The sequence below is a fragment of the Plecotus auritus genome, assembly GCF_963455305.1.
Source record: "Plecotus auritus genome assembly, chromosome: 8".
Lineage (NCBI taxonomy): Eukaryota > Metazoa > Chordata > Mammalia > Chiroptera > Vespertilionidae > Plecotus > Plecotus auritus.
Window position 1 is genome coordinate 555,599 of NC_137782.1, and position 19,116 is coordinate 574,714.

At 55.6% G+C, this 19,116-nt stretch overlaps 1 protein-coding gene across 3 annotated transcripts in view; it reads left to right on the forward strand.

Moving 5' to 3' along the window:
- The window catches only part of TTC39C (tetratricopeptide repeat domain 39C), a 42,391-nt gene that overhangs the window by 11,307 nt on the left and 11,968 nt on the right, over nucleotides 1-19,116 (forward strand). Inside the window, exons 1-8 of one of the 3 annotated variants that reach the window (XM_080686798.1) lie at nucleotides 409-423; nucleotides 505-716; nucleotides 2,373-2,501; nucleotides 5,568-5,682; nucleotides 8,706-9,032; nucleotides 12,222-12,390; nucleotides 15,562-15,655; nucleotides 19,005-19,112. In XM_080686798.1, the coding sequence (XP_080542924.1) occupies nucleotides 12,358-12,390; nucleotides 15,562-15,655; nucleotides 19,005-19,112 (235 nt within the window). In that variant the 5' untranslated portion in view covers nucleotides 409-423; nucleotides 505-716; nucleotides 2,373-2,501; ... (1 more) ...; nucleotides 8,706-9,032; nucleotides 12,222-12,357. Of the gene's footprint in view, nucleotides 1-408; nucleotides 424-504; nucleotides 717-2,372; nucleotides 2,502-5,567; nucleotides 5,683-8,705; nucleotides 9,061-12,221; nucleotides 12,391-15,561; nucleotides 15,656-19,004; nucleotides 19,113-19,116 lie in introns of those variants that run through there. The other 2 variants (XM_080686796.1, XM_080686797.1) reach the window with 2 other exon arrangements.

Below are 19,116 nucleotides of genomic sequence, written 5' to 3' on the forward strand. Positions count from 1 at the left end.
TCCTGCACACCCCCTGCTGGGGATGGAGCCCACATCCCGGGCATGTGCCCTGACCAGGAATTGAACCATGACCTCCTAGTTCCTGGGTCAACGCTCAACCACTGAGCCACGCCAGCCGGGCATTTTTGCATTTTTAAAATGAATGTTAATCACCTCGGTTTGGGCCCTGACCGGTGTGGCTCGGTGGATAGAGCGTCGGCCTGCGGACTGATGGGGTCCCGGGTTCGATTCCGGTCAAGGGCATGGACCTTGGTTGCGGGCACATCCCCAGTGGGAGGTGTGCAGGAGGCAGCTGATCGATGTTTCTCTCTCATCGATGTTTCTAGCTCTCTATCCCTCTCCCTTCCTCTCTGTAAAACATCAATAAAATATATATTTTTTTAAAAAATCACCTCTGTTTGGGCATGTATTTGCGGATGGTGGGTTGGCTCAGGAAGGCAACCTCTCTTAGGATTCGACTTTCTTGTCCCAGTCCCCCCCACTCCCCCCACCCCCGCTCTGAAGGAGGGGGCGGATGCGTCTCCACAGACCAACCAGGACCCCCCTGCGTCTCTCCCTTTCCTCTGCTAGAAGCCCTTCCCTTCTCTCCCGTCATCGGGACTGTGTCACGATCCCTGCCGAGCACATGTTGTTAATGATTCCTATTTTGTTTTTGTTTTTTTTGCAGAAATCATAGCCCCTTAATGAGCTTCGGAGCCAGCTTTGTCAGTTTTCTGGTAAGTCGGCGTGGGGAGAGAGACCGCGTGGGGCGGTGAACATGTAACGTATGTTTCCGTGGCTCCTGCCCGTGTGGGTTCACGCGGGTAAAGGACCCTTTAGAGCTCAAAACTGGAGTAAAGATTTTTGCCTGTTAACCAACACCTGGGAGAAACCGTCTTCTCGCCTAATTTTAAAAAGAGGTTGCTTGTAGGGCATTCTCGTTTGCCCAGCCCACATCCATTTTAAGTGAAAATGCGCAGTTACTGGAATATCCTCCCAACGATGAAACCTGCATTGGAATGGAAAAAAGCATCAGGCTTTGACTCGTTAAGGTCTGCTCTAAAATGACGGCATAAACGTGGGCTGGAAGGCAAGTGAGGCCAGCAGAGCTGGGGGGTGGGGGGTGCCGGGGCGGCCCCGAGTGTAACTTAATCTTCGGGCGGGGAGGGCCCAGGGCGGTCGCCGTGAGGTTTGAAAGCAAACCGGGCAATCTAGGCAATGCGATGCTTTTATTTTTCAGAATCATCCTATAAGCTGCTTTCAGACTTAATTTCTTTAAAAGCCATCATAGAATTGTAACAGAAAAAGACTAAAAAAAAAAAACCCCAAGTAGAGACCAATAGGAATGAAACAGAGGAAGCCTTTAGATCCGAGGTTTTAGGAAGACAGCACCCTCGGGCGCAGGGTGCGGGGCTGGGGCCTGGGTGGTGTTCGTGTGAGCGTTGTTTTCTCCTATTGCCAGGGAACACAGCCGTTCCCAAGGTCTTCTGGTTGTGAGAAAACAGAGTTGCCTTCTCGCAAACACCAGGAGCTCGGCGAGGGGGAGAGGGGGGCGGCCGAGGTGCGTGGAGGTTGGTTGGGAAGGGGCGTGGGGTGGGGACCCTCGGGCGCGGGAGGCAGTGTCTGGTTTGGCCGGATTTGGAAACGTGGGTTGGTCGTGCCGCGTTGGCCTGCGATGCCGGGCGGACTGGTGTGTGTGACCGGGACTGGAGAGCTCACGGATTCGCCTCCTTAGATCCTTCCAGAACCCTGTGCCTTGGCTCTGCCCCCGTGGCCCATTCATCTCGGGGACCTCAGCCCTACGGGGTGGAAAGAGCAGGTGTCCCATGGGGACGGGATCGCCCCCACCCGGTCACCGGTGGCCTAGAAACCTGTCCGGGGCGTGTTCGCCGAGGACAGGCCGAGTTCCGTCACGTGAGTCCGTCACGTTGGAACGGCTGTCCCTGGAAACCCTGCTTTTCACGGAACACCTGCTGGCGTGCTGCCTGCGATGGGGCCAGCGTCCCTGTGGGGGGGGGGGGGGGAGAAGGTGCTTCTCCGTGAGACTGAGACTCTGTGATCAAAACGGAGTTCAGTGGACCAGTCAGAAACGGTGCAGGGCCTCCGTTACCGCGTTTATAACTGAGAAGAAAACCGCAGGACAGCAGGTGCCGGGGCATTTATTCCCACGTACTTCTTCATGCCGGTGCCGCAGAGGCCTTTTCCTCCTTCATGCTGAGACGATGGTGGTGGTGCTGTTTCTGAACGCGTAGGGTATGACGCAGCGTTCCGATGGTTTTACTCGCGGCCAGCGATGCACGTGTTTCTGGGGTGTGGGGTATCGCCGCCGCCCGTGGGTGTGAATGTCCACGCGCGCACTGGTTCATCCGTGCTTTCCTCGTTTCTCTCGCAAGAATGCCATGATGACGTTCGAGGAGGAGAAGATGCAGTTGGCGTGTGACGACTTGCGGACGACGGAGAAGCTGTGCGAGAGCGAGGAGGCGGGCGTGATCGAGACGATCAAGAATAAGATCAAGAAGAATGTAAGCGCTGGGTCTGCAGTTGGGGGCGTCGCTCGCTTAACCTGGGTCTGGTATTTAGAACGTGACTGAATGCATTCATTGTTGCCCAAGGCTTTTGGTTGTTATAAAACGTATTCCTTGTTTTTTTGCTCTTTCCCCCCTTTATTGATTAAGGTATTACAGATGTGTGCTTATCCCAGCCGTGGGCAAACTACGGCCCGCGGGCCGGATCCGGCCCGTTAGGCTGTTCTATCCGGCCCACGGAGCCGAAAGAGCGGAGGGTTCTCTTGCTCTCCCCTCCGCTCCTTTACTTTGAATTTATATTAGTTCACACAAACACTCCATCCATGCTTTTGTTCCGGCCCTCCGGTCCAGTTTAAGAACCCATCGTGGCCCTCGAGTCAAAAAGTTTGCCCACTCCTGGCTTATCCCCTCATTGCCCCCACCCCCACCCCCCAATCCTGCCCTCACCCCCACCCCCTGTTGTCTGCGTCCATTGCTTATGCTTATATGCATACAAGTCCTTTGGTTGATGTTTTGTTTTGCAGGGTTTTTTTTTTTTGTGTGTATGTGTGTGTTTTAGGATATTGTTTCATTTATTTTGAGAGAGAGTGGAAGGAAAGGGGGGAGAGAGAGAGAGAAACATCGATGTGAGAGAGACACATCTGTTGGTTGCCTCCTGCACCCACCCCAACCTGGGGCCAGTGTGCATCCTTGCCCGGGAATCGGACCCGAGACTCTTCAGTGCGCGGGCCAGCGCTCTAACCACTGAGCCGCCGGCAGGCAGGGGCGTTCTCCTGCCTCTGAGCTGGTGTGTGCTCGTTCCTCCTCCGAGAAGTCGTTTCCTGCAAGGCCTCTTGCGCGAGCCCCAGGCCGTGCTGAGGGTGCCTTCTTCAGGCCCCACGGGTCCTGTGCTTCATGCACGGCAAAGCGGTCAGCGTCCCCTCGCGAGGCGGTACGCGGATTTGCAGGTCTGTCTGCATGCCTCGTACCATGCCTAGCGCACGTGTTAATAATGAACATCGGTGATGGCTCCTCGCAACCGAAGAAGCTTTTTCACACACACGGTAACTCCTTAGCCCTTCCAGCAACATGCAGAGGAGATGTTAGTACAAGCAAAGCAATAGACTGACCTTTGCCTGAGCAAACAAAAATAATGGATGCTGGGCCCGGCCGGCGTGGCTCCGTGCTTGAGCCTCGACCTATGAACCTGGAGGTCACGGTTCGATTCCTGGTCAGGGCACAGGCCCGGGTTGTGGGCTCGATCCCCTGTGTGGGGCGTGCAGGAGGCAGCTGATCCATGATTCTCTCTCATCATGGATGTTTCTATCGCTCTCTGTCCCTCTCCCTTCCTCTCTGACGTCAATAAAAATATGTTTTAAAAAAGTGGTTGCTGGGCCTAGATCAGGAACAGCTGTGGCCGGGATGAATTACGCTGATCCTGGAAAAGGGCCAACTGGTCGTTCTGTCAGGCACACTGTGTGCACCGTGGTCACATTTGGGAAAATTTCATCACCTCTTTTATCATTGTGAAAGCAGATGGAAGCTATTTTGCTTCTTTTGTTCCAAGTTTACTTTGTATTTAGAATGTCTTCATTTCAGAGTCATTTTTCTTCACTTAGAAACATTCTTTACTATAAAGAACAGGGTTTTCTGGTGTTACTCTTATTTCTTTCTAGGCCTGCAATTATCGAAGTGCTGAGCACACGTTTCCTGATACACTTAAACTAGAGGCCCAGTGCGTGGATTTGTGCACCGGTGGGGTCCCTCGGCCTGGCCTGCACCCTCTCGCAATCCGGGACCCCTCAGGGGGTGTCGGAGAGCCAGTTTCGGGCCGATCCCCCGCAGGACAGGCTGAGGGACCCCCACCAGTGCACAAATCCGCGCACCGGGCCTCTAGTATGGATGTAAGGTCTTTGGTTAATCTCTTCCCGCCCTCCCCCTCCCGCCTTGCCTCTGAGATTCATCAGGCTGTTCATGTTTCCATGCCTGTGGTTTCCGCTCCTGCGCTGCCTGCCTGCCTCCTGGTGGTCAGTGCGTGTCATAGCTACCAGACGGTCAGCTGGTCGCTTAGGGTTTTATATATATAGCTAATGTACAGTTTAGCAACTTTTAGCAAGGGACATAAACTATTATTTTATAGAGACAATCACCTTAGCGTATGACTTAAATTTCAGGTTCTATTTGTGATTCAGCCCAAGCTACTTTTTAATTCCAGGGCATTCTCTCCTTCACACATGTAGCCAGTTTCCATCCCATCTCGGTTACGGGCACCTAAGAAACGAACCCTAATATCAGTCCCATCTGACGGTGGGTAGCTACCTTCCGGCTTTCTACGTTGGGGAATGTTTTGTACCTTTAGTGATTTTTATTTTGGAAAAGTAGGAATTCACATCTACACTAAGAAAAGAGAAAGATGCAAATTGACCGTACCTCCGTGACACCCACCAGCCAATCAGGAGTGAGTATGCAAATCAACCCAACAAAGATGGGTTAATTTGCATACACAGGCGCCGAGCAGCCAGGGGCGGGACGTTTGCGTCATTGCCATGGTGACGACGCAGGCGTTCCGCACCGTCCCAGCCGCTCCGGGCCTCTGGGCAGCGTGGGAAGGCGGAAAGGCAGCTCCCACCCGCACGATGGCGGTGCCGGCAGCCAGGGGAAGGAAGGCCCATTCTTGCACGAATCTTCGTGCGTCGGGCCTCTAGTGGTTTTATACCAGGTAAAACCCTACCGTTCTGTGCTGGCTTCCCTTGTCCCCGTGAACTCGGGGTTTTTATCGGCTAGGGCAGTGATTGGCAAACTCATTCGTCAACAGAGCCAAATACCAACAGTACAACGATGGACATTTCTTTGGAGAGCCACATTTTTTAAACTTAAACCTCTTCTAACGCCACTTCTTCAAAATAGACTTGCCCAGGCCGTGGTATTTTGTGGAAGAGCCACACTCCAGGGGCCAAAGAGCCGCCTGTGGCTCGCGAGCCGCAGTTTGCCGACCACTGGGTTGGGGTGGCTGTCAGCTCGTCGCAGCTTGGAGGGAGTGTTCTTGGGGGAGTCTCACCCGTGCGCCTTCTTCCCTCCGCGCAGGCGGACGTCCGGAAGTCCGCGCCCTCGATGGTCGACCGGCTGCAGCGGCAGATCATCATCGCGGACTGCCAGGTGTACCTGGCCGTGCTCTCCTTCGTCAAGCAGGAGCTCTCAGGTACCGGAAGCACCTTGTGAACGGCTTTCGCTAGTCGGGGTGCACCATCCATGGAATTCTTGTTTTTTAGAATGCCTGCCTCGAAGTTCAGCCTTTGAAAGGATGTGGCACCTCCCTGTCGGGTGTGGCTCAGGGGATAGAGCGTCAGCCCGTGGACCAAAGGGTTCCGGGTTCGATTCTGGGTCCAGGGCACGTACGGCCCGTGTCTGAAGTTGCAGACTCCTCCCCGGCCCGGGCCCTGGTTGGGTGTGTGCAGGAGACAACCCCTCGATGTGTCTCGCTCACGTCGATGTTTCTCTCTGTCTTCCCCTCTCTCTTCCACTCTCTCTCTCAAACTCGGTGGAAACATATCCTCGGGTGAAGATTAACAAAAAGGAAAAGAGGGAGTCCGCCCTGGCCGGTTTGGCTCAGTGGCTAGAGCGTCGGCCTGCAGACTCAAGGGCCCCAGGTTCGATTCCGGTCAAGGGCACGTACCTTGGTTGCGGGCACATCCCCAGTGGGAGGTGTGCAGGAGGCAGCTGATGGATGTTTCTCTCTCATCGATGTTTCTAACTCTCTATCCCTCTCCCTTCCTCTCTGTAAAAAATTAATAAAATATGTTAAAAAAAAAAAAAAAAAGAAAAGGGAGTCCATGGCACCTCTTCGGGGCGTGATACCGGGTTATTCCTCGGGAAACTGGGACCACGGTTCTGAGTTGTGTTCCATGGGTCCTGTTAGTCTGCTCATCCTCTTGTCTCAAGAGAGTGGCCCTACTCGGGAACACCAGTGCCACCGACAGACGGGCATTTTCTTGGTGGGAACCTACCTGTGATAGCACCTTTACGGTGAAATAGAGCGGGTTTAATTTCAGTCGTGTGTTTTTGTTTTTTCCCAGGAAATGGTTATTGAAGGCCCGAGCACATACTAAGATTTTCTAGTAGTCTTGAATGGCCTACATTTTAACCTTTAGAGAGAGAGAGAAACTAATTTCTTAATTAGTCCAAGAGAAACGGTTTTTTAAAACTTTGTAGCTTTAACATGTTGAGTGGTAAATAATGGCATATTAGTTTATCACGAACATTCTGTAATTTAAAAAAACACACACATTTTTATTGATTTCAGAGAGGCAAGGAGAGAGAGAGAGAGAAACATCGATCAGCTGCCTGCTGCACACCTCCTCCTGGGGATGTGCCCGCAAATGCCCTTGACCAGAATCGAACCCGGGACCCTTCAGTCCGAAGGCTGACGCTCTATCCACTGAACCAAACCGGTTAGGGTGGCGAGTCTGTTTTGAAGAAGTGGCGTTAGAAGAAGTTTAAGTTTAAAAAATCTGGCTCTCCAAAGAAATGTCAATCGTATAGTTGTCCTGTTGATATTTGGCTCTGTTGACTCATGAGTTTGCCGACCACTGGCCTAAGATATCCTGCCTATCAGATATTTACATGATGATTCATAACAGCAGCAAAATGACAGTTATGAAGTAGCAACGAAAATAATTTTGTGGTTGGGGGTCCCCACAACATGAGGAGCCGTATTAAAGGGTCGCGGCATTAGGAAGGTTGAGAACCGCTGCTGTAAAGGGTTTACTTCCTGCTTTGCCGAGGCCCGTTTCTCAGGGAACATTTTTGTGGATCATTGTCTTGGGGGGAAACCTCCTTGGACGGTCTCCTGCGAGGGGGACCCGGGTCGACCAGATGTCCGCAGCCCGGACGGTCTCCCGCGAGGGGGACGCGGGTCGACAAGATGTCCACGGCTGACTTAGTCTCCTGTGAGGGGGACCCGGGTCGGCCAGATGTCCGCAGCCCGGTCGGTCTCCGCGAGGGGGACCCAGGTCGACCAGATGTCCGCAGCCCAGACTTAGTTTCCCGCGAGGGGGACGCGGGCAGGGTCTGTTATAGGCGTCCCCCCCCAGCCCTGCAGTGGTGGGCACAGAGTGAGGGGGGCCCGCGCCTGCCTGAGCTCCAGGTGACGTCAGTCTGTGAGTGTCGTTGGTGCCTCACCCGGCGGGCGTCCCGACCCGGAATCGAACAGCGACCTCCGGTTCGTGGGTTCCTCGCTGCCATCATGGACGGGGCCGGGAGAGTCTCAGTCCCCCCGGCCCGAGTACCTGGGATGGTTGGGTTTTCTCACCACCCTCCCCAGCGGGAGGGTCATTGTTAGGAGCTCTTGCTGATCAGTCCCTGAGTGTTGACGGTGGGCGAGCTGTGACAGTGATGAGGGTGACGTTCCCATTACACCCCACCCTCAACCGAGGTGCTGGTTCTCAGAGGCTTTCTCCCAAGCTTGTCCCATGTCCCCCGGGGGAGGGGCGGGCGTGCAGGAGTCAGCCGGTCAGTGATTCTCTCTCATCACTGATGTTTCCATCTCTCTCTGCCTCTCCCTTCCTCTCTGAAATCCATAACAACATATTTTTAAAAAAGGACTAAAGTATTTTTCACGTGATCTGCAGCCCTGTGTTGTAGAATGGCCGATATCAGTGGTTGGCAAACTCATTCGTCCACAGAGCCAAATATCAACAGGACAACGACTGACATTTCTTTTGAGAGCCAAATTTTTTTTTTTTAATATATTTTATTGATTTTTTACAGAGAGGAAGAGAGGGGGGGAGGGAGAGGGAGAGAGAGCTAGAAACATCCATCAGCTGCCTCCCACACACTCCCCACTGGGGACGTGCCCACAACCAAGGCACATGCCCCCGACCGGAATCGAACCCGGGACCCTTCAGTCCACAGGCCGATGCTCTATCCACTGAGCCAAACCGGTCAGGGCTGAGAGCCAAATTTTTTAAACGTAAACTTCGTCTAACGCCACTTCTTCAACATAGACTCGCCCAGGCCGTGGCATTTTGTGGAAGAGCCACACTCCAGGGGCCCAAGAGCCGCCTGTGGCTCGCGAGCCGCCGTTTGCCGACCACGGGCCTATATAAAGCCCTCCGAAAAGAGAAAGGATGCCGTGTTGCTCGGGGGTGAGGTTGCTCGCGCGCGCCCTCGGGGGTCCGCGCGGGCACGGGGCTCGGCGCTCACTGTCCGCTCTTCCCTGCCCAGCGTACATCCGAGGCGGCTGGATCCTCAGGAAAGCCTGGAAGATCTACAACAAGTGCTACCTGGACATCAACGCGCTGCAGGAGCTGCACCGGGGGACGCCGACGGGGCAGCCCTCGCCCGCCGATGCCGCCAACGACAACCACGTGGCGGCGGAGGGGGTGTCCGAGGAGACCCTGAGCAGGCTGAGAGGCGCCGTGAGCTTCGGCTACGGCCTGTTCCACCTCTGCATCTCCATGGTGCCCCCCAACCTGCTCAAAATCATCAACCTGCTGGGGTTCCCCGGAGACCGCCACCAGGGGCTGTCTTCACTGATGTATGCGAGCGAAAGTAAGGACATGAAGGCCCCTTTAGCTACGTGAGTAGCTGTGTTGCACTGCTTTGTAGATAACGTAGTGTTGAGAGTGAGGGGCCAGCAAGTCGGCCCGGGAAAGGAAGCGTCAGGTAAACACCCGGGTTTGGTGGACATGATGCTAGTGTCTTTTTTTCTTGTTTTTGTTTTTGTTTTTTTTTTTTTTTAATATGTTTTTTTTTTTTTAATATATTTTATTGATATTTCACAGAGAGGAAGGGAGAGGGATAGAGAGTTAGAAACATCGATGAGAGCGAAACATCGATCAGCTGCCTCCTGCACACCTCCCACTGGGGATGTGCCCGCCACCAAGGTCCATGCCCTTGACCGGAATCGAACCTGGGACCCTTTAGCCCGCAGTCCGACGCTCTATCCACTGAGCCAAACCGATCAGGGCTTTTTTTAATATGTTTTTATTGACTTCAGAGAGAAAGGGAGAAGGAGAGAGAGAGAGAAACATCCATGATGAGGAATTAGGGATCGGCCGCCTCCTGCACGCCCCATACAGGGCATCGACCCCCACCTCGGGCCTGTGCCCTGACCGGGAATCGGTGACCTCTGGGTCCCTGGGTCCATGCTCAACCGCTGAGCCACGCCCAGCTGGGCGAAGCTCATGACTTTCAACGCCAGGCCGACGACCGTGGTGCGGGGCTTTGTAGAAGCTGTCTTGGGGAGCCGAGCACGGTTCTGAGGTCTCACAGACGAGGCATGCGTGGAGACAGGAAAACGATCCTATTTCCCAGCCTTAAATGAGGGGGTAAGCAATGTTGGTGACCTTGACCTTGGCCACAGTCACCGAGATCCCAATTCTGGTTTTTATTTTTTAAATATATTTTATTGATTTTTACAGAGAGGAAGGGAGAGGGATAGAGAGTTAGAAACATCAGATGAGAGAGAGACATCGATCAGCTGCCTCCTGCACACCCCCCACTGGGGATGGGCCCGCAACCAAGGTCCATGCCCTTGGCCGGAATCGAACCTGGGACCCTTGAGTCCACAGGCCGACGCTCTATCCGCTGAGCCAAACCGGTTAGGGCCCAATTCTGGTTTTTAGATTTAAAGGATAAAAATCGGATAGGACATTTCTGTGATTATGAATTTTTATTCTTTTGTCCTCATCTTTTTTTTTTTTTTTTTAATATATTTTATTGATTTTTTACAGAGAGGAAGGGAGAGGGACAGAGAGTTAGAAACATCGATGGGAGAGAAACATCGATCAGCTGCCTCCTGCACACCTCCCACTGGGGATGTGCCCGCAACCAAGGTACATGCCCTTGACCGGCACCGAACCTGGGACCCTTCAGTCCACAGGCTGACTCTCTAGCCACTGAGCCAAACCGGTCAGGGCTTAACTGGCAATTATTTAAACATGAGAGCGCTGTTCAGAGCAGGGACCACTCCTTCCTCCATCAGTAAAAAATGGTGTGATTTTTTTTTCCCCCAATTTGGTAAATATCTGCCATTTGCGATTTGAATGCTTTTATCAGACACTCGATTTCCTTGGATGTCATACCGCTTGTCAGGATTCTTCCCAGTAATGTTGACATCACAGGGAGCGTTTGAGAGCTCTATTTCTACTCATGTCAGAATTGAGGCATTTGGAGATTTACTCTCAATATGTGGCGGCTATTAAAGAGATCGTTAATTTTCTTATTATATTTGATTGATTGATTTCAGAGAGGAAGGGAGAGAGAAACATCAATGATGAGAGAGAATCATGGATCGGCTGCCTCCTGCACGCCCCACATTGGGGATGGAGCCCTCAACAGGGCATGTGCCCTTGACCGGAATCGAACCCGGGTCCCTTCCGTCTGCAGGCCAACGCTCTATCCACTGAGCAAAACTGGCTAGGGTGAGGCTGTTAATTTTTCATTTCAAAAATGTGCCTCCCCAAACTCATTAAATGGCACAAACCGTGGTCCTTCGTTAATTTGACTTAACAGATTTGTAACTTGTGATAATTTGTCTGTTGACAGGTGAATACTGTTTTCTGAGAAAGGAATCGTTAGAATTATTAATGTACATTAGCCTGGTCTCTAAAAGGGAAACAGATGTATGAGCGTGCCAGGAGCACACGTTTGCATGAACGTATTGGTTGTGGGTTAAACATTTCTGTTCATTAAGGCAGATCCCAGTGCGTCTCTGGAGGGGCCTCCTTTAAGATGGCATTTTTCCTGGAAGGGATGGCTCTGCAGTGACAGAATGTTTAGTAATTTACTTCTTCGTTTTTGTAAATGGAGCCTTTTCAAGGCCTGAGAAAGGCCTTTATCTGGTCCTCTCGTTTATATAAAGCAGGGGTCCTCAAACTTTTTATTTTTATTTATTTATTTATTTATTTAATACATTTTATTGATATTTTACAGAGAGGAAGGGAGAGGGATAGAGAGCTAGAAACATTGATGAGAGAGAAACATCGATCAGCTGCCTCCTGCACGCCCCCCACTGGGGATGTGCCCGCAACCACAGTACATGCCCTTGACCGGAATCGAACCCGGGACCCTTGAGTCCGCAGGCCGACGCTCTATCCATTGAGCCAAACCGGTTTTGGCGGGTCCTCAAACTTTTTAAACGGGGCCAGTTCACTGTCCCTCAGACCGTTGGAGGGCCGGACTATAGTTTAAAAAAAAAAAATTATGAACAAATTCCTATGCGCACTGCGGGCCCGGGACGCGTCGGCTGCTAAGCAGGACAGGCAGCGGCACCCGGCGGGCTGGATCCATGTCCTCGGCGGGCCGAAGATGGCTCGCGGGCCGTAGTTTGAGGACCCCTGATAAAGTGTCGCTTTGCCTGTGGCTCCTGCACTTAAACCCTGACTCTGAGACCCACTCCCCAGTTTGTGAACACAGCGGAAAGCAATGTGTTCCTTTTTCAAAAAAGTAACGCCTTCCTCGGGAGGGACAGGACATCCTGGCCCCCAGTCCCTGTCTCTCGTTTGTGCATCGGTGAGCAAGGCGTGGCGTCACCTGGATGCCTCGAAGCTACATGCGTCACCTGGGGGCGTGGGCTGATCTGTGAGCTGGAGTTGCCGCTTTCCAAATACTGATAACGCTAAAACGGGGCGGCTGCTCTGACGAGGCAGCGAGCTTGGGGGGCGTGCACACGTGTGCCTGTGTTTGAGAGCGGGAGCCGGGGCGGAGGTCCAGGCTCAGCATCCTTCCCTCCTGCAGGTTGGCGCTGCTCTGGTACCACACCGTGGTCCGCCCCTTCTTCGCCCTGGACGGCAGCGACAACAGGGCGGGCCTGGAGGAGGCCAAGGAAATCCTGTGCAGAAAGGAAGCCGCCTACCCCAACTCCTCCCTCTTCATGTTCTTCAAGGGCCGTGTCCAGCGACTCGAGGTACCGTGCCTGCGTGTGATGGTCGGTAAAGCCTCCTGCGGGCCGCCTGGGATTCCCGCCTGGGGCCGCCTCTCCAGGAGCCGGTGTCCCGGGGCCGGGAACGGTTGGTGCCTTCCGGGTGTCGTTGCCGCGAAGCCACCGCTTCCAGGAGCCCAGGCCGTCAGCCCGCTGCCTGCTCCTGAGCCGGAGCCGTGGCGGCGCAGGGGAGGGTCTAGGCCAGCCGTGGGCAAACGACGGCCCGCGGGCCGGATCCGGCTGTTCTATCCGGTCCTCTTGCTCTCCCCTCCGCTCCTTTACTTTGAATTTATATTAGTTCACACAAACACTCCATCCATGCTTTTGTTCCGGCCCTCCGGTCCAGTTTAAGAACCCATGGTGGCCCTCGAGTCAGAAAGTTTGCCCGCCCCTGAGCTAGGCGGTGAGCCGAGATTGGCGCCTATGCTGCGGGCAGAGCGTTAGAAAGTCTCTTAGATGAAGACACAAAACACACACTTTAAAAACACACACGGGTGACAAGGAGAGCTCTCGTTTTAAAACGCAGACGGCATGGCTTCAGACACGGAGCCACTGCACGAAAACAGGCCAGCCATCTTTACGTTCCGTTTTACGTCACGTCATCTCATCATCTCGCTCTTCTACACACACGAGACGGGGGCAGTGGTGTGTACAGGTCGGATGCTGGCCTGTCGGCGCGTTGTGACGAATGAGGAGCACAGTTCATGTTCGTAACCCGACCCTTCCCTGTGAGAGCTCCGTGGCGTCGTCCCTAAAACCAGAGCGGACGGAGCTGTGTCTCCGTACGCCGTAACCATGGCATCGACAAAAACGGTGCAGCGAACTCTATTTACTGCTCAACGTTAGGGCCTCCGTGTGCAAGGTGGGAATAAAGCAACGACGCCTCGCGGCCGGCGTGGCTCGGGCTGAGCGTCCACCTAGGAGCCAGGAGGCCGTGGCTCGATTCCCGGTCAGGGCACAGGCCCGGGTTGCAGGCTTGATCCCCCGTGTGGGGCGTGCAGGAGGCGGCCGGTCCATGATTCTCTCTCACCCTGGATGTGTCTCTCTCTCCCTCTCCCTTCCTCTCTGACATCAATACACATAGAAAAGAAAAGCAAGATGCAGCCGTGCTTGCTGACACTCGCTATCCTATCTGGTGTTCCTAGCCGATTACGTGAGCCGGTCGTAAATTATTTTTAAACATTGTGAAGTAACGGATTCCTTACAAATGATGTGAACGTCTCCCTGGAAAACCCAAGGGTGAAGAGGACGCAGTGACGAGAATCCCTAAGCGTGTGATCACGTGACACGTGAAAATCGCTTAGCAAAAACCCAGTCCCCCTCCGCACCGGCGACGCCCACTTAGTCCCATGAAGGAGCCACTGCCTCCCTCCCACAGGGGCCACCCAGGGCCCGGGCCCCCGTCAAGGAAGAAGCCCCGATGACGACGGGAGAACGTGCTGGGTCTCCGCGGTAACGGTGTCCGTTACGCTGGTTTGAATTTGGCAGTAAGTTGGCTCCGTTGAACGGGGCGAGCACTGCGCCTGTGTTCGTAGCGCTTCCTCCAGAGCCGGTTAAACCAGCCAGCACTTGGCTTTTCGCGTTTCACCGGCGGGGAGACGGAGGCTGTAGGCGGTCGTCGTGACAGCCGGTCGGGGCCTCGCTCACGAGACGGCGTGTGTGTTGGAGGGTTCTCGACGTCACGGCTTAACTCGTGCAGGCCCCGGGGCATCATTCTCTAAGGGCCAGGGCGAGTCTATGTCTTTAAAAACTAAACTGGGGAACAAGTATCAAGTGGAGGATAATTCTCCTTTCTCTGCTGTGTCGTGGATATTTTATTAAAAACTCCCACAGATCATTTTTTTTTTAATATTTTTATTGATATTTTACAGAGAGGAAGGGAGAGGGAGAGAGAGTTAGAAACATCGATGAGAGAGAAACATCGATCAGCTCCCTCCTGCACACCTCCTACTGGGGATGTGCCCGCAACCAAGGTACATGCCCTTGACCGGAATCGAACCCGGGACCCTTGAGTCCGCAGGCCGACACCCTATCCACTGAGCCAAACCGGTTTCGGCCCACAGATCATTTTTAAAAAAATTTTTTTTTTTTTATTGATGGCAGGGAGGAGGGGAGAGGGAGAGAGAGAAACATCAATGATGCGAGGATCACCGATCGGCTGCCTCCTGCACGCCCCACCCTGGGGATCAAGCCTGCAACCTGGGCACAGGCCCTTGACTGGAATCGAACCCGGGACCCTTCAGTCCGCAGGCCAACGCTCTGTCTACGGAAGGCAAACCAGCCAGGGCTCCCCAAGATCGGTTGTGTTTTAAATGATTTGGGTGCGAAATAAGGGAGCCGTATTCCCCCCGTGGCCGTAACTGCTCAGGGTGATTCCTCAGGGAGCGATCGGAACGGAACTAGAACTGGTTTGGGAGCGATGCTCGCTCGTGGGATCATGTCCTTACGCCCTGATAATGGCCTCAGCACTTCCTGTTGGAGTGCCTCTCGCAGCAAAAGCGTGGTGCTTCTCCGTTTTTGAAGAAATACACCGTATTACCCTTCTAAAGCCGACTAACCAATTACCGCAACTCCGGTGGCTGAAAAGCAACGGGAACTAATTTTCTCCTAGTGCTGGGGCCAGGAGTCCAGCCAGCTCCCCGGGGATGACATCGGGGGTTCGGGCTCCGGGGAGAATCTTTCCTTGCCTCTTGCACGCACGGGTGGCCGCCTGCATTCCTGGGCTGTGGCCCCATCACTCAGTCTGTGCCTCTGGATTCACCTCCTCCTCTATAGTACGTGTGGCGACACTCTCTGCCTCCCCCCGCCTTTTTTGTTATTGCTTTTAAATATATTTTTATAGATTTCAGAGAGGAAGGGAGAGGGAGAGAGAGAAGCATCCATGATGAGAGAGAATCATGGATGGGCTGCCTCCTGCACGTCCCACATGGCATCAAGCCTGCAACCCTGACTGGGAATCGGACCGTGACCTCCCGGTTCACAGGTCGACGCTCAACCCCCGAGCCTCGCCGGCTGGGCTTCCCAGGAGCCTTTGAACCACGCTCGTCCATGCGCTCGGCCGGGTTTGATGGCTGTGTAGGAGACATTGGTGGCACGATGCACGTGTGGTGTGATGACGGGGTCAGCGGTGACTCACTTCCTGTCCTCTCCCCTCAGTGTCAGATCAACAGTGCCTTGGCCTCCTTCCACACGGCCCTGGAGCTCGCCGTGGACCAGAGGGAGATCCAGCACGTCTGTCTGTACGAAATCGGTGAGTCCGGGGCCGGGCCGGCTCCTGTCCCCCGAGTGACCCCGCTTTCCTGGGCGCGTCTCCTTTAAGGGCTGCTCCGCCTGTGTCTTTACCAAACGCCGCTGCCTCTTTGTCGTCAGAGGACGCAGCTAGCGTAGCACAAGCAGTGCCACTTGTCTCGGGGATTCGCGAGGTTTCTTTTTAAAGAAATACGTTTTATTGCTTTTAGAGAGAGAGAGAGGGCGAGGAGAGAGAGAGAGATCGATGAGAGAGAATCATGGATCGGCTGCCTCCTGCACGCCCCCCTGCTGGGGACGGAGCCCGCCACCCGGGCATGTGCCCTGGCTGGGAACGGAACCCGCGACCTCCTGGTTCATAGGTCGATGCCCGGCGGCCGAGCCCTTCCCGCCCCCCCCCCCCCCCCCCGCTGAGCTCATTATTTCTTTCTAATTGATTAGGAGATTCTGAGTTTAGGATAATGGGTGTTGTCGGGGTTCACTGCACGGACTGGCCCGCTTTGTAGATACCGTATTCGCTTGCACCTGAGAACTGGACACGGTTCCCTGCTCCTGCCGCCGGGCCCCTCTGTGACCTCGTGGCGTGGCTGTCCCTGTGCCCGGGTTCATCTCGCCCTGTCGGCGACACCCTGTTGGAGTGTTAGATAGAGATCTTTGCCTCACATTCCCTCTTTATTGCGTCACCGGCTGTGAAACCTTAAAATGGCACACTGAAAATATTTAAGAGAAAAAAGTTCATTTTTACTTATTTATCTTTTTCATCCTTGCATTGATTTTGAGAGAGAGGGAAAGACAGAGAAACATCGATGTGAGAGAAACACATCCATGGGCTGCCTCCCGCACACGCCCTGCTGAGAGGTACATGCCTTTGACCAGAATCAAACCTGGGACCCTTTGGCCTGCAGGCCGACGCTCTGCCCACTGAGCCAAACCGGCCAGGGCGAGAACAAAATAATTTTGAAAGAGTTTTCAGGCGGTGTGCACACAGCACTCAGGAGGCATCGACGGGACGGAGGGTGTCTCTGGGCCGGGCTGTGGGCGCACACGGAGCTGGCGGCTGCCCTGAGCCTGCTCTCCCAGGCGGTGCAGGGTGATCGAGCTACCCTGAGCCTGCTCTCCCAGGCGGTGCAGGGTGATCGAGCTGCCCTGAGCCTGCTCTCCCAGGCGGTGCAGGGTGATCGAGCTACCCTGAGCCTGCTCTCCCAGGCGGTGCAGGGTGATCGAGCTGCCCTGAGCCTGCTCTCCCAGGCGGTGCAGGGTGATCGAGCTGAAATGAGCCTGCTCTCCCAGGCGGTGCAGGGTGATCGAGCTGCCCTGAGCCTGCTCTCCCAGGCGGTGCAGGGTGATCGAGCTGAAATGAGCCTGCTCTCCCAGGCGGTGCAGGGTGATCGAGCTGCCCTGAGCCTGCTCTCCCAGGCGGTGCAGGATGATCGAGCTGCCCTGAGCCTGCTCTCCCAGGTGGTGCAGGATGATCGAGCTGCCCTGAGCCTGCTCTCCCAGGCGGTGCCGGGTGATCGAGCTGCCCTGAGCCTGCTCTCCCAGGCGGTGCAGGATGATCGAGCTGAGCCTGCTCTCCCAGGCTGTGCAGGGTGATCGAGCTGCCCTGAGCCTGCTCTCCCAGGCGGTGCAGGGTGATCGAGCTGCCCTGAGCCTGCTCTCCCAGGTGGTGCAGGATGATCGAGCTGCCCTGAGCCTGCTCTCCCAGGTGGTGCAGGATGATCGAGCTGCCCTGAGCCTGCTCTCCCAGGCGGTGCCGGGTGATCGAGCTGCCCTGAGCCTGCTCTCCCAGGCGGTGCAGGATGATCGAGCTGAGCCTGCTCTCCCAGGCTGTGCAGGGTGATCGAGCTGCCCTGAGCCTGCTCTCCCAGGCGGTGCAGGGTGATCGAGCTGCCCTGAGCCTGCTCTCCCAGGTGGTGCAGGGTGATCGAGCTGCCCTGAGCCTGCTCTCCCAGGTGGTGCAGGATGATCGAGCTGCCCTGAGCCTGCTCTCTCCCAGGCGGTGCAGGATGATCGAGCTGAGCCTGCTCTCCCAGGCGGTGCAGGATGATCGAGCTGAGCCTGCTCTCCCAGGCAGTGCAGGGTGATCGAGCTGCCCTGAGCCTGCTCTCCCAGGCGGTGCAAGATGATCGAGCTGCCCTGAGCCTGCTCTCCCAGGCGGTGCCGGGTGATCGAGCTGCCCTGAGCCTGCTCTCCCAGGCGGTGCAGGATGATCGAGCTGAGCCTGCTCTCCCAGGCGGTGCAGGATGATCGAGCTGAGCCTGCTCTCCCAGGCGGTGCAGGATGATCGAGCTGAGCCTGCTCTCCCAGGCTGTGCAGGGTGATGGAGCTGCCCTGAGCTTGCTCTCCCAGGCGGTGCAGGGTGATCGAGCTGAGCCTGCTCTCTCCCAGGCGGTGCAGGATGATCGAGCTGCCCTGAGCCTGCTCTCCCAGGCGGTGCAGGGTGATCGAGCTGCCCTGAGCCTGCTCTCTCCCAGGCGGTGCAGGATGATCGAGCTGCCCTGAGCCTGCTCTCCCAGGTGGTGCAGGGTGATCGAGCTGCCCTGAGCCTGCTCTCCCAGGCTGTGCAGGGTGATGGAGCTGCCCTGAGCCTGCTCTCCCAGGCGGTGCAGGGTGATCGAGCTGAGCCTGCTCTCTCCCAGGCGGTGCAGGATGATCGAGCTGCCCTGAGCCTGCTCTCCCAGGCGGTGCAGGATGATCGAGCTGCCCTGAGCCTGCTCTCCCAGGCGGTGCAGGGTGATCGAGCTGCCCTGAGCCTGCTCTCCCAGGCGGTGCAGGATGATCGAGCTGCCCTGAGCCTGCTCTCCCAGGCGGTGCAGGGTGATCGAGCTGCCCTGAGCCTGCTCTCCCAGGTGGTTCAGGGTGATCGAGCTGCCCTGAGCCTGCTCTCCCAGGCGGTGCAGGGTGATCGAGCTAATCTGAGCCTGTTCTCTCCCAGGCTGGTGCAGCATGATCGAGCTGAGCCTGCTCTCCCAGGCGGTGCAGGGTGATCGAGCTGCCCTGAGCCTGCTCTCCCAGGCGGTGCAGGGTGATCGAGCTGCCCTGAGCCTGCTCTCCCAGGCGGTGCAGGGTGATCGAGCTGCCCTGAGCCTGCTCTCCCAGGCGGTGCAGGATGATCGAGCTGCCCTGAGCCTGCTCTCCCAGGCGGTGCAGGGTGATCGAGCTGCCCTGAGCCTGCTCTCCCAGGCGGTGCAGGGTGATTGAGCTGCCCTGAGCCTGCTCTCCCAGGCGGTGCAGCCTGATCGAGCTGCCCTGAGCCTGCTCTCCCAGGCGGTGCAGGATGATCGAGCTGCCCTGAGCCTGCTCTCCCAGGCGGTGCAGGGTGATCGAGCTTATCTGAGCCTGTTCTCTCCCAGGCTGGTGCAGCATGATCGAGCTGAACTTCCAGGACGCGTTCAGCTCCTTCGAGAGGCTGAAGAACGAGTCCCGGTGGTCGCAGTGCTACTACGCGTACCTGACCGCCGGTGA